Genomic DNA, 15,234 nt, shown 5'->3' on the forward strand with positions numbered 1-15,234 from the left:
TTTTTTTTTTTTTAAATAGTTTAGGGGGCCCCAAAATCTTTTTTATTTTTTTGAAAAAAAAAAAATTTTAATATTATCCACACAATTACGAAGGTAAGTTAATTGTGCATTAATATCATCTGACTGAATGGTATATTGGCATACATGCCATCAGATTGTATCTGTTTTTAACTGTTTCCTTGTAGAGGGAAAGGAATAACTAGAATTTCATTATGTTTTCAGCACTTCACCTTATCCATTGTTTTATCCTTTTAAATAGGTGGACCCCATGTTTGAGAAGGCAGCATCCTTTGATGAGTGCAGTGCTTCTGGTGTGTTCTTGTCCTATCTTCATTTCTATGATAACCACTGTGAGCTACTCTTTGACTGTGCAGTGAAGCCTCTTGTAATATGTGAATCACTTGAACTACCTCCGTTAATTGGTACTGATGAGTCTGACCTTAAGGGTAGGTACAAATGCATGATTCATGATTATGGAAGTTATCAGGAGAATAATTTGATAACTAAAAAATATTCATGGGAAAAGATGTTTGGTGGCCCTCTTTGATGGATCATATTTAATGGCTAGCTATCTTTAGAGCTCATTTAAAAATGCTATTTAATCTGCTGCTGATGGTGAGAGAAGAATTCTGCATATGTTGCTGGGAGCTTGGTCTAGTAACCAGTTGTCATTGAAGTGGTCAGGAAAAGAACAGAAGACTTGGATTTTCTTTTGGTGTCCCTTTATTTGTTGGTTAACAAAGAAAATAGCCTGAGCTATGCTGACTTTCTTTACCCATGCCCAGGTCAAAAGCATGGGTGTAAAGTAAGTCAGTTAAATTAGGTAAATTCACCACAAATCTGGCAGTTGAAAGTATGTTTCAAGTCTAAGGAAAATTGCTTTAAAGTTTGAATTTGCAGTTCTGACAAAGTGTAAATGGAAAAAAATAAATTCTCCCTTTGTTTCTAGCTGTAACTTCAAGCACAAGCAAAGACGAGCAAATGACTTGCTCCTAATTGATACAGGGTTAGGAGTCCATTGTTTTTTGATGGATACCAAGCTCCTGATTTTCATTTATTTCACCTCAGGTTTCTAACACCTGATTCACTGTTCAACTTATTTTTTTCTGGTAAATATCCTAATTGTACTTTCCATTTCTATTTCATTAGGATTATATTCTCTGGCCCACTGTTTACATTTATTTTATGCACTTTAATTCTGCTGAGGCCCTTTTTAGTGGAGCTGTCTGTGGTCAAGTGACTAGCTCCTGTGACACAGTAGGCAAACCATGACTGAACCGAACCCAAGGTTAGGATGAAGCACATTAGCAGCTCATCTGCAGTAAACTGCTTGAGTATTTTCTTGTGTCTCTAGTCTGTCTTTGACTTTTACTGCAGACCAGACATTTAAGTTTAGACACCTAACCCGCATATACACAGTGCCTTCCAGGGATTCTTGGCAAAATCCTCCCACCAAGCTAATTGCTTGCATTTCCACCTGTTACTAGCAGGCACTGTACTCTGTTATATTACCCTTTCTGTTCTAGTCGTGCACTGCACCACTGTGTATTTGTATGTACACTCTGTATCTGATCACTTCTACCTACCATTATAAGCTAGTTACTATATATTTTAAATGTTTTACTCACTTGAGCTTTTAGCATACTGTATTACAGACTCTGAAATGTTCTGCACAGTTATTTGTTGAGGCCCTAGTAACTTGCGATATGTAATCGAAATGTATTATTTTTTGCCCTTTCTTTGTAACCTGCAAGTTGTAAATTCAAATGTAACTGTAATTTGTTTTGGAGCTTTTCTCCCCGGGTCTCCACTGAAAACAGGCACTTCTGGCCCAGTGGACTTCACCGGTCATCGAAACTAAATAAATAATGTAAAGACTTCATTTTTTTTAGCCGGTCTCTAGTGAATGATATTACTGGCAGAAAGTTTTTGTTGGTGCTGTAGCTGTATGGAGCAAAAGATTTTCATTTTTACTTGCGACTTGCTTTTCCATGGGATACAGGCAGTCAGAACTGTTTTAGATGTATTGGTGAACAGCTCAGGCTTGCTTAACTTGACTTGAGGTTGTCTGACATTTATGTTTTGTTTTATTTAATGGGTGTGGGTAATTTGTTCCACCATTTAAAAAAAGGTATATATTTGTATGTGTTTATCTAGTAGATAGAGTTCGGTCTGTCTCTGTGTCTGTCTCTGTGTCTGTCTCTGTGTCTGTCTCTGTGTCTGTCTCTGTGTCTGTCTCTGTGTCTGTCTCTGTGTCTGTCTCTGTGTCTGTCTCTGTGTCTGTCTCTGTCTACATGTAGATCTGCACGTGTGTGTGTATATAAATTTTTTCCTGATTTGCCCATTTGCAAGAGTGATTCTGATCCTGTTTTGCCGTAAAGCAGTTCACAAATCTAAACCATGTTTTAGCAAAAACAATCACTTTCTTTTCTCAGATCTGGGGGAATTAAAATCTTGTGGTCTGAAATCATTCCATGGAACTGATGATCGTCCTTTTAGTATTACTTTAAGATGGAAGGGGTGTATGTTGGAGGAGTTTGTGTCTTTGTCTGCAGTAATCCTTCTTCCATGAGCTGCTTTGCCTTGACTGTTAATTTAATGTTTAATTTTTGGGAGCCAGAGGCTTGATAACATTTAACAAAGTATAGCTATACAGATGAAAAGCCCAGAATCTGAGGAAACGTCTCATTTTGCTTCTGTGCTGACTAGAGTGTACCTTTTATTTTTATTTTGTGAATACAAAGTTACATGTTTAGCAGTAAAGAACTCTTAGAGCGAGAAGCAGCTAGTTGTCATAATTTAGTTAGAATGAATATCCGTGACTTTTACAATAGTTTGTTTTTTACTGTTAGGTATATTACCAAGTCTGGATAATCGAACTATCTGCTCCTCTCTGACTGGATTCAATTTTACCCACTGGGATAGTGAAGAAAATGAAGAGGTAACTATCTGTACTTTCTCTACTGTTTTTATTCAATGTAAGTGTGTTACATGAGCTGACATAAGTATTAAGAGGATAAAGTTCAATTCACAGCTTTACCCTGAAAGGAACTGGTCACGTGGTACATGTTTGCAGCAGCCATATTTATATAAAGTGATACCCAAGAGGTAGTATGTTGTTGATGGCCTGAATCTTGAATGTTTGTTCAAATTGTGCCTCATTTATAATGTTCTGTAGAGGAGGCAGTTGGCCTTTAGCCTTTTTTTTAGCATTGGAACACATTCTTTGCTAATGTAGTTATAAAGGTGTACTTTGCATTGCTTTCTGTTGACAGTAGAATTTGGCATTTGGAGAACACCCTCTTTTTCAGGCAATGGTATAATTAGGTGTTGTAATCAGTTTGCAGAGCAAGAAAAGTTTTATTTTTCTCTTTTTTTTCCCCCCTGTGTTTCTGATTTTGGCTTGAGTTCACAGTTTTAAAATAGAAAATCATGAGCAGTAGCTAGGGTCTGACAAGTCTGAGGTGACGGAAATCTTAGCCACTGCCAGTGTCGTATCATGTAATGTCGCATGTACACTTCATCAAAGTTAATCCTGCAGCTGTAATTTTATAAACCCTCCACTTCTGACTTGTACGTCTTGTAAATATGCCCAAAGCCTTCTTACCTTCCTTATCTTCACCATTCCATCTAATCTCACTTTCTGTGCTGGCTCAGTCTGACATTAGTTACTTGGTTTGTAATTTGTCTGTATTCATATAATTTTGTTTTTGTTTAATTCATGTGCTAATGTTCTGATTGGAAACTGCACTGGGGATAACTGGTCAGTTTATTCAGTGCTCTACCCTGGTACAAAACATAGTTAAATAAGATGTGCAGGGAGCTGTAGTACAGTATTTGTTTTTTTTAATTCCTCTTTATTCTGAAATGTTTGTAAAGGTTGCCATTTATGAAAGATTTAAAGAGCTTTCAAAATTACCTGCTGACTTTTCCACCGCAGAAAGTATATATGTAAAATTATCATATGGATAAAACTTTTTATACTGACTGTGTTGGCAGCTTCTCTGGCCATTTGATTTATTTGTCAAATAGTAACTATGATCTCTTTATTCATGTTTGTTTTTGTTCATTTTTTTCTTTATTTTTTTTAAATCATTTCATATTTAAGTAACAGCTTTTGTTTACACAACACAGTTGTCATGTGGATACTAGTTGAAGGCCTTAACAGATTGTTCTGGCTCTAATTTGATTCCTAGCAGAGTCTTGCAGAAGTTTTTCCACATATTCCCAAGCATGCTTGTTATGCATGATTATTAAGTTGTAGCATACCAGGTCAGATGTAAGGATGCAGCTTTTTTTCTTTGATGGGAAACAGGAATTCTGTTAAGGAAGGGAAGAGACGTTGACTGCACTGTCTGGTATACATCAAAGATTCTTGTACTAAGCCTTGCACAGTGTCTTTGTTTCATGTAGGTTTTATTTAGTCATGGTAGTGGATTGATCCTTATAGACATGTTTTGTGAAAAAGCAGATTGTAAGGACAAATGCCATGCACAGGGGCAGTTGGAGTGCCAGGCAGAAACTAGCAAACAGTTGGAGAAGTGATGTAGAACCAGATAATTAGTCTTAATTCAGTCTTGTTTTATAGGATTGTTGTATATTCTGTGCAAACTGCGCTTTTAGGTAAGGGGAAATTTTAGCATGGCATTTGTTTGCAAGAGGGATGTGCTGCATGTAAGGAGATGTATATTCAGCTGTGTTGCAAATTGAGTAAAGAGAAATGTGATTGCAGCTAAATGGAAGTTCTGAGTTGCTGGGGATTCTTTATACGTTTCATGTGAATGTAGGGACACATTTGCAGCAGGGCAGTACTAAATGAGCTTATGAAGGTGCCTTATTGGCTCCAGTGAGAGAACTCTAGACTCATTGCTTAATATTTTTACAGTTATCTTTTTAATATTTGATATAGAAGAGAGAATTTATAGCAACTTCTACCTGCTGTTGCCAGTGTTAAGGAAAAGCATGAGTGACTGCTATGAACCAAGTGCACTGGTGGGTTTTTAATAAACATGTAGAAGTGGGGTCGGTATCTGCTTACAAAATATAAAGTAATGCACTGTTTACCAGGGATATGACATAAGACGTTGGTGGGATTCAGTGCCTAGCTGATGGATGAGGTGTGAAATTTGGTACAATGGGTACTTGGGCATCAGCTTTTGCCATCTTACATTTCTGTATGCTGTTTCAAGGAGAGTGTATTTGAATAGTCTTGCTTAGAACAGCAGTCTTATTTACCCTGGGGATTAGTAGTAGTATGGTCCTTCTCAAGAAGGAGGGTAAATCTACTAGCTACACTTTTTTTTGGGCGGGGGGGGGGGGCATGACTAAACTGTTGGCAGTCCCCCCCCCCCCCCCGAACTGTCTGCCAAGTACTAACCTTTGAAACTATATAGATAAGCCGCATGTGGCACTGTGCATGCATTTTATGTATCAAGACTGAAGAGGTGTGCTTTAAATGGGAGAAATGGAAAATGCTTAAGAGGAGGGACAAGGGAGCCTGAGCTTTTGTTCCATGGAGAAAGTAGGGAAAAGGGAGGTAGTGTTACATGATTTGAAGCATAGCTCTGCTGTTGAAGTTTCAATACAATTATCAATTGTTTCAACTAATCATCCCCATCCCCAATTTCTCACTAAACTTTGTATGTTGCTTTCTTCTGAACCTAGGATGATGTAATAATAATTGTAACTGTTTTATCGTTTTATCTATTTTTCATTTTAAGCTCTTGGCTGTTTCACCTTAATCCTTAAGTGGGAATTTCCATGTAGCTGCCTTCCTCTGTATGCAAAAATATTTTATGCTGTCCACAAACCTGCTCTGTTTTCATTTTCTATTCTGTTAAACATTTTTGCTTTGAGTTTGTTGCTGCTCTTGAAGAGCTTCATTTTATAATGGTCTTTTCCCACTATGTATGCACATGTTAGGTCTTGCTTTTCTTTGCCTGGTGATTACTGCATGGATCTAACATTTTGCCGTCAGCCTTTTGGAGGTCTCCTCACAAAATAATAGAAACGGAGCATAGCCAACTCTTTTATATTGGTTCTAGATTCTTTTAGTTCTTAATTTCTCTGCATTCCTAAATCATGCACCCCTCATTATAGTTTGCTTTTGCAGGTCATTCAGTGTGATTACTTCATGATGTTCATTATACTGGTTACTGCTGCAGTAGCCTTAGCTATATGGGTTATGTCCTGCCAAGGATATAACAGCCAGCCAGCTTCCAATGCTTCAGGATACCGTCCATGTGCCTAAACTGCCAGGCAGCTTGAGCTGAGCTGAATAAAAGGCAAGTTTAGGTGCAAAGCCTTCTAGATCTTTAGTGCTGTAGAAGAGTATGCTCCTCTGAGGCTGTAGAGGGTCGACTTGTGGTGTTCTTTTGCTGGCAAATTTCCATTTGGGAAAAACTTTCAATTTTCTTGTTGCTGTTTTATCACTTTCCTCTTCAGGAAGGTTATTTTAAAGCTGGGAGTGTTGCATTTTAATGGGCTGTAACTTTTGTTTAAATGGAGTGCTTGTTTTTACTGGCAGTTTAAAAGTGGTATAAACTAACTGAAAACCTTTTTTCTGTTGAGAAGTTGTTTATTTTTTGTAGTGGGGGAGCTATCAGTGTTTTTAAAGTGCTTTTTATTGTGTTTACTTTAAAATAAAAGTTTATTTTTTTTTAACACACTGGTAATGATGTTAAGTTGTCAATCTCGCCTTCATTCTTGCTGGATGGGTTCGGAGCCGATCCTCGGCTCCGACTCGGCACTTGCTAAGCTCAAGAGTCAATTCCACCAGCTCGAGGCAGCCCCATATCCCATGATGCAAGGCGGTGATTACCCAGATCTCGTTTGCCGCTTCGCTCATGAGGTAACTTTTTACCAGCTCCTGGTAAGTGAATTTTTCTCTACTTTTTTCTGAGACTTTAGTCCACCCCATTACTTTATATTTATATATATATATATATATATATATATATATATATATATATATATTACTTAGTTAACTTCCCGATTCACTTAGCCCTATTCCCGTTAGTATCCCGTTCCCTTTATTTATATTTTTTGCTAGTCGGGCCTTAGGTCTTTACCCCTCCTGTATTTTTCCTGTCTGGGTTTGTTTGGGTGTGTATGTGTGTTTTTTCCCTGTACTTGGATTTGTTAAACTAGTTTAATTTTTGGACTGAGTGTGTGTGTGAAGTTACTCGGTTATGTCTAAAGAGGCTAGGGTCTCAGGCTTCAAGAAGTGTGACTCGTGCTGTCAGAAGATGTCTCTGACAGATGGTCACACTTCTTGTATTTATTGCCTGGGACCTCTACACCTGCAGGACTTCTGTGCTATTTGCCACTCCTTCAGCCAGAGAGTCCTGCAGGAACGTAGAAATAAACTTATTCTCAGGGGCTTATTAAAGCCTGAGAGCTCCCCGGCTAAGTCCGGCTTGGGGAAGCCCTCAAAGCCTCCCAAGGCCCAGGCTTCAGTATCCAAGCCTTCGGCCTTGGCTCCGACTCCCTCGGAGTCGAGTTCGGCTCCGGCTGGAGCCGATCCTTCCTTCTCTGAAGGTTCGGTATCGGTGCCGATACTCTTGCTTCCATGCCTGTGTCTGCTCCGGCTGGAGCCGACGCATCTCTGACCCAGTTCGGAGCCGACAAGTTGTCGGCTCCAACTGGAACCGAAGGTTCTTCGGCTCCGATGGCTCCGAGAAAGAGATCCAGATCTCCGTCGCTGGAGTCTATTCATTCGGCTTCGGCCTCTCCCTTACTTTCGGAGCAGAGCCATCGGAGCCGATCCTCAAGGTCTTCCAGACTCTCAGACCATGACTTGGAGAGAGTGGTAAGTAGACTGCTGAAATCACAGGCACTGGCCCAGATGCTTCATAGCCCGTCTCAGCAGACGACCGCTATTCCACACCCTCCAGAAATTCCTCCTTCGACTCTCCTTCAGAGCTCAGAGCCGGAGCTTATTGGAACTGTGACTGTTGGTGCTTCGGAGCCGATACCACTCCTTTCGGCTCCGTCGTCTTCGACTCCTATCTCCTCCTTGAGACCGTCCTTGGAGGGATCCGGTCGTCTGGCTTCCCTTGTCTGTTCTGAGGGGGCGAGTGGCATCGGACCCTTGTCCGACCCCGTTCTCCCCCTCGGAGCTTCGGCTTTGGTAAGCTCGGCACCGACATCTGCATCGGAGCCTTCCCTGGGGATTCCTGTTTCCTCAGAGCGGGAACTCTCGGTCCTCCCCGGGAGGGGAGCCTTCGAGGTGATGAGGAGTGTACTAGCCCCCGAGCTTAGTCAACAGTCGGTCCCTTTAGCTCCTCCCTCTTCAGTGCCTGTAGATATCTCTTCCCACTCTCTTGCTCCAGACCCAGAGATCCATCGCCCCAGGTTTCCCCATTGGGAAGAACTTCCTCTTCCGAGGTTTCTCCTGATCCTTCAGGGGAACCCCCGCGTAAGAGGACCTGTAAGAGGAAGCATTTAGACTCCCCTGAGTCTACGACATCAGATACAGTCTTAGTTGAGTCTGAGGGGTCCCCAAGATCCCCTTCTGAGGATGTCTCCTTTTCAGACATTCTTGAACTCCTCAAACAGAGGGGGAACTGGCCCTCCATTAACCCCTCCGAGGATGAGTCTGTATACCTGGAGGCTTTTGGATCTCGACCCTCCACCTCCTGGGTGTCTCCGCCTTTCGACCCCCTCATGGACGTGATAGCTCGAAAGTCGTGGGCATCTCCTGATTCTGTGGAACCAGTCCCCAGGAGGCCTTCTAAATTTATCAAGGCCCCCACTGAAAAACAGTTTCTCACCAAAGGTGTCCAGGTTGATGCCATGGTAACTTGCAGATCCTTCTGTACCGGTCCATCCTCCTAACAAGGAGTCTAGGACCATGGACAGGTATGGTAAGTGGATGTTTTCCTCAGCGACCTTTGCTATGCGTTCGCTGAATTATCTTTGTCACTTCACCCGACTTCAAAGAGATATCCTCAAGGAATTGGGTGAGGTGGTACAGGATCAGTCAGCTGCTGGGGCTCAAGAGAAGATTGCCTCTCAGCTGGGAATCCTAAATTCCTTAACTAACTTCTCCATGCGGCTCATTTCTTTTGCAGCCGATGGAGCGAGTAGAGCTGCAGGCACAGGAGTGGCTCTCGGACGTCAGCCCTGGATGCGACTTTGCAATTTTGCAGACCGCTTTAAGGCATCCTTCACAAACTCTCCCTTCGATGGGACAACTTTGTTTGGACCTCAGGTGAAGGACACTTTGACCAGGTGTGAGCAAGACGGCAAGACTCTCTCTGCCGTAGGAGTCCGTTTCTCCACCCCTTCAAGACCTTACCCCAAAGGTCTGAAGGGAGGGAAAATGTGTTTCCGAAAATCTCAAGGAGTCACGCCTGATGCACGTGGTCAGTTTACCCCCAGAGGCAGAGGGGGTAATAACAGACGCCGCCCTAGGGGCAGAGGGGGTCCGCAGAACCAGGGCAGCGGAGAGCCTCTCTGACCAGCCCTTCCAGCATCCCTGAGGTGTTGCCCGACTGCCCACCCTTGGAGGCAGTCGGGGGGGAGATTGTCACTGTACCCAGAAGCCTGGCTTTCCCTTTCTCAAGACAAATGGGTACAGTCTATCATATCCAAGGGTTACAGAATACCTTTCGAGAAAAGCCCCTTCCCTCAAAAAGGATCCCTTCCAGACATTACACCCAGTCTAAGGGAAATTGCAAAGCTAGAGGTTTCAAAACTTCTAGAGAAAAGGGCCATCCAGCCAGTTCCAGCAGGCCATTTAGAATCCGGAATCTACTCAAGGTTCTTTTTCGTCCCCAAAAAGACAGGAGACTGTTGACCAATATTAGACCTCAGCAGACTAAACAAGTCTGTCAAAAAGACGAGATTTCGGATGGTCACACTTCAGTTGATTTTGCCCTTTCTGGACAAAGACAACTGGATGTGCTCTATAGACCTTCAGGATGCGTACTATCACATAAAAATCCACAGACGCTCCAGAAGGTTTCTCTGTTTTCGGCTGGGGACCAGTCATTTTCAATTCAGAGCCCTGCCCTTTGGTCTCACCACAGCCCCCAGAGTGTTCACCAAATGCATGGCAGCGGTCACGGCTCACCTGAGATGTCAGGGATTCCAGGTGTTTCCGTACCTAGACGACTGGCTCCTCACAGCCACCACCAGGCATCAACTTTACACTCTACGTCTCTGCAGCCAGTTAGGGATTTCTGTCAACTTCCAAAAGTCTTCCTTATCGCCTTGCCAATCTATTACCTTTATAGGCGCAGATCTAGACACTACTCGGATGTCAGCAAATCTAACAAATCAAAGAATCCTGGATATCCAAAATCATGTTCGGATCATCCTATTCAGCAAAAAGGTACAAGTCAGGTTGGTCCTGAAAGTGTTAGGCCTAATGGCAGCTGCCATCACACTTATTCCTCTGGCCCACTTTTACATGCGTCTCCTACAGTGGATGTTGTTTACCCAATGGTCCTTCCAGCAGTTGCCCATGTGTCACAAGATCCTTGTCACACAGATCTGCAAGAGCCACCTATCCTGGTGGATTTCTTCCCCCCTAGTCCATCAGGGCAGACCATTTGTCGCCCCGGTAGCCACGGTCACTTCGGATGCCTCCCTGATCGGGTGGGGGGGGGCATTATCAGGGCAGGATGGTCCATGGCACGTGGCAACCGTTCGAATACCACATGCATATAAATGTCCTAGAGATGAGAGCAGTGCTTTTAACGTTGCAAGCCCTCAACGACGTTCTTCCTTTAGGAACTATCGCAGTTCACACGGACAACATGTCCGTAGTATGATATATCAACAAACAGGGTGGGACCAAGTCCTATCCTCTGTGTTGAGAAGCTCTCAGACTTTGGCAATGGGCGATCTCCTCTCAGCGGTTTCTGATAGCAACGCATATCCCCGGGAAAACCAACATCATAGCGGACAGATTGAGCAGAGCTATTCTCATGCCTCACGAGTGGTCTCTCAAACAATCTATAGCGGAAGAGATTTTTCAGAAGTGGGGCCCTCCTTGCTGCGACCTTTTTGCTACACCCTAAAACAGCAAATGCCCAGACTTCTTCTCTCTCTTTCCACTTCCAGGCCATCCCTCCAGAGACGCTCTAACCCAGGATTGGCCCCGGGGACTTCTTTATGCTTTCCCCCTTTTCCGTTGATTCCTCAAGTGATTCAGAAAGCTACCGACTTGAGAGCCAAGCTGATTCTCATTGCTCCTTACTGGCCTCGACAAATTTGGTTCCCGTTCCTTCGACATCTCTTAGTGCAGCCTTGGCATCTGGACCCAGTTCCAGATCTTCTGACCCATCAGTCGGGTCAACTGCACCGGTCCATTCGTTCCCTCAACCTCACTGCTTGGTTGCTCCACTTCCTTCCTTAGCCAGGCTTCCTATGATCTCCAATCCCGTTAGGGATATCATAGTAGCTTCTCTAAAGCCCTCTACCAGAAGGATTTACTCTAGCACATGGCAACGTTTTTCCTTTTGGGCAAGGTCTAAGAACATAGATCCCTTTACTGCCCCTATTCAGTCAGTTTTGGACTTCCTAGCTGAGATTTTTCACTCTGGTTCTTCTTCTTCCACAGTTAAAGTCCAGCTGGCAGCAATCTCGAATTGTCATGTCTGATTTGCAGACCAGAACATTATGTCTCACAAACTTTGCAAAGCCTTTCTCAGAGGGATCTTCCTACTTAAACCCCCTGTTAGGGATCCTCCACCGCAGAGGGATCAAAATTTAGTGCTGGCATCCTTAATACTTCCCCCTTTTGAACCGGCTGCTACATGCTCGTTAAAATTTCTCTCTTGGAAGACGCTCTTTCTAGTCGCTATTACTTCGGCTAGAAGGGTGTCTGAACTTCATGCTCTCTGTGTTCGTCCCCCTTACTTGGTCTTCCACAAGGATAGAGTATCTTTGAGAACTAATCCGTCTTTTTTACCCAAGGTTGCTTCTAAGACAAATTTAAACCAATCTATTGATCTTCCAGTATTTTTTCCCAATTATTCTGACAGGGCGGAACAAAAATTGCATTGCCTAGATGTTAATCGCCAACTCAGATATTGCTTGGACAGATCAAAGCAATCTAGAAAGTCTGACCAGCTTTTTATTTCTTATGCTGAAAATAAGAAAGGTCTCCCTGTTTCTAAGGTGACCTTATCCAGATGGCTGTCTTCCACTATTTTTTATATTTATCAGCTTAGGGGCAAACAGCTGATCTCAACACCAAAAGCACATTCTACCAGAAGCCTAGCCACATCTACAGCCTTTCAGGCTAGACTACCCTTAGACACCATTTGTGCAGCAGCCACTTGGGCCACTCCTCATACCTTCGTCTCACATTACAAATTGGATTTGGCCTCCAGGGACAGGGCGAGTTTTGGTTCCACAGTTCTCAAGAGTCTGTTCCATTGAGCCACCCAGGATAGAGGTGCTAGGGACGCTGTCCCATCCAGCAAGAATGAAGGCGAGATTGACAACTTAACATTTAGAAGTTATGTACCTACCATAACGTTCCATGTTAGTTGTCTTCTCTCGCCTTCTTTCTTGCGTCCCTCCCTCCTGTCCCCCTAGCCTGGACAGACCTTTAACTGTCCTCTTCTCTGGGAGATTTCTCCCTTGGACACCAGTTAGCTCTGCACTTAGTTACCCGGGTTCCCTTTACAGTTTTTCTCAGGTTAGTTGTTCTTCTTCCCTTGGGGGAAGATAGTAGTTATTTTTTTTCCTCTAGCTACCAAACGAGATCTGGGTAGTCCCCGCCTTGCATCATGGGATATGGGGCTACCTCGAGCTGGTGGAAGTGGCTCTTGAGCTTAGCAAGTGCCGAGTCGGAGCCGAGGATCGGCTCCGAACCCATCCAGCAAAAAAGAAGGCGAGAGAAGACAACTAACATGGAACGTTATGGTAGGTACATAACTTCTAATTTTTTGGCATTTGCTGCTTGTCTTCCCCATGAGAGAGAAGCCATTTTCAGCTTGACAATGGAGTAGTCTTCCCTTAGTTGTTACTAATTCTAGCCACACAAAGAAAAAAATAAGCAAATGGACTTTGCTACCACAGCAGGCTGGCATTTAGCCTCAGCAGCAGGTGGGTGACTCTGTTCTGGCCACTTTGTGTACCTCAGGCAGCTCATCTCTTACCCTAGATCCCTCTGATGTTGGCACCTACAGCCGGTTTCGCCTGGGGTTAGCCACATTCTCTTAAGCTGCTGGGGGCCCCTCAGAGAACAAGGGAGAGCCACTAGTTGGTCCTGGGAGAGGGGACGGGGAAGGTTTCCCTGTTGTCTGAAAGCTGTGCTCCTTTTTGTGGAAGCTGTTGCTGCCATTAGTAATGTGGTTGGCCCCATTTACTCCCGTCAAAGAAACCGAAAACCTATCATGTATATACTCCTTCTCAGTGCTCTTTGGATAGTAGTTTATTGGGTCTGACTAAGAGTTAAGTTCAGGCTATTGATCCTTCTTGTAAAGTAGTTTTTTGGTAAAAGAAAGAAGGATACCACTTTTCCTGAAATGATTCAAGATTCTGAATCTGAACAGGAAGATGCAGGGACTGATGCAGGGTTTTTCCCTCAGATTTTTCATAGGAACTCAGAGAAGAGGTCATTTTTTGATTTATTCCTGTGGATGTTTCTCTCTTCTCTTTCAGACTATTCCTAAATGTGTCTGTGTTTTCTGTGGAAGAACACACAGGTTTCTCAGTCCGTCAGAAAATACTATGAATTGTTACAGAAGGGTTTTTCAGGTCCTATACCCATGCCTACTGTTTTGTCTGCTTTAGAAGATGTAGTGTTACTGCCTGCAATTTTCCTGATAGTCAGCCAGCTAGCTGTCCTTAAAAAGCCAGGCTGTGTTAAGTTCCTCAGTCTTTTCAAATTTTATACACTGTTGCCAAACCTGAACCAGCAGCTACAGCTTTAGTTGATCCCACTGCTGCTAAGTACCTAGTCAATTGTAATCCTACTTTGTCTGATAAGGATGGGAAAATGATTGATCAGTATGGGGGAAAAGTGTATACTTCTACAAGTCTGACTTTCAGATTTTTTAATTGTCCGGCTTCTGTGTTAGTTTTTTCTGTCTGCAGATCCAATGTTTTTTCCACTTGGATTCAAGCTGTGAGTTATCAGATCTGACTTGGATCCAAGACCTGCCACATATCATAGATGTGCCTGTCGAGCTTGGTCTCCTTTACCCATAATTCCATGCTGTTCAGGATTACCCCAGATCTTATTTGCCTCCTTTCCTGGATATCAGTGTGGTTGATTACTCAGCCAAGGGTGCATCTTTTCTAATGTTTAACTTTTTCTAGGGCCTCTACCCTTTTTAGTGCGTTTATTGTAGTTAGTAAGTGTAGTCGTTTGCAGTTTAGAGTAAAATAGGGAGGGCCTTGTGGTTTAGTTGCTAGTAGGGCTTTTTCCACCCATATAGTGTTTGTGTGTGTGTTTGTGTGTGTGTGTTTGTGTGTGTACTGTTTCTCTTACATTGTGTGTGTTTTATCTAGTTGTTAGGTTAGTATGGATAAGCGTGTCAAATGTGTAGTTTTGAGCACAAGCTCACCTCCCTGGTGTATTGTTTAGGGCTGCCTCTCTGGATTCCCCTTGCACCATCTGTGAGGATTTTGGTACCTGTGCTGTTAATGAGAGGTTAAGCTAGTCCTGAAGGGAAGACTTCCAGTTGGCAATTCTTCAGCTCCTTCCAGCAAGGGGGAGAAGTCTGATTGGGGTCACTAGCTCAAAGGACCCCAAAGCAGCTAAGGGAGATTGAAAGTGTTAGGCACCCTTTTCATCTGGTCCATTGGATCCAAATGTCTCAAGACCCTTGGCTTCCATCAGCTCAGACTCCTCTGAGCTGATGGCCTTTGGCGCTGATTGCAGGGAAGGCTGTCTCTCCTGGTGTCTGTCCCTAGCCTCCTGTTGTCCAAAGATGCTCTTTCACGTAGGACGTTATCTACCCCATAGGAATCTTCTCCAGAATCCATCTCTTCTCCCCAGATCTGGGCTTTTCCAGTTCTTGTCCAGCAATGTTCCAAGCCTCTGTTGGTGGCTTTATTGGCTCTGTTGTTCTGGTCGGTCTGTAGTTAAAGACCTGCAGAGTTGTAACAGTTGTCCTTTTTACAGGTGCCGATGCAATTAGGCTTCATCACTCTGTTTCGGGCCCTTGACCTGGAGCTGAGGCTCAGTTGCACTTGTTTCTTCTTTAAGGCCCAACGGTTCTGAGGTTGTTGGAACTGGTTGCCTTTCCTCCGTTAGGGTCAGAT

The 15,234-nt window shown here is 43.4% G+C and overlaps 1 protein-coding gene across 1 annotated transcript in view; it reads left to right on the plus strand.

Annotated features, from left to right (window-relative positions):
* The window catches only part of NCAPH (non-SMC condensin I complex subunit H), a gene marked incomplete in the record, with an annotated part of 906,630 nt that overhangs the window by 52,437 nt on the left and 838,959 nt on the right, over positions 1–15,234 (plus strand). The window contains 2 exon segments of the mRNA XM_044084212.1: positions 260–446; positions 2,853–2,941. Of these exon segments, the coding sequence (XP_043940147.1) occupies positions 260–446; positions 2,853–2,941 (276 nt within the window).

Source organism: Protopterus annectens, chromosome 9.part0 (genome assembly GCF_019279795.1).
Source record: "Protopterus annectens isolate FY-2018-M chromosome 9.part0, PAN1.0, whole genome shotgun sequence".
Lineage (NCBI taxonomy): Eukaryota > Metazoa > Chordata > Ceratodontiformes > Protopteridae > Protopterus > Protopterus annectens.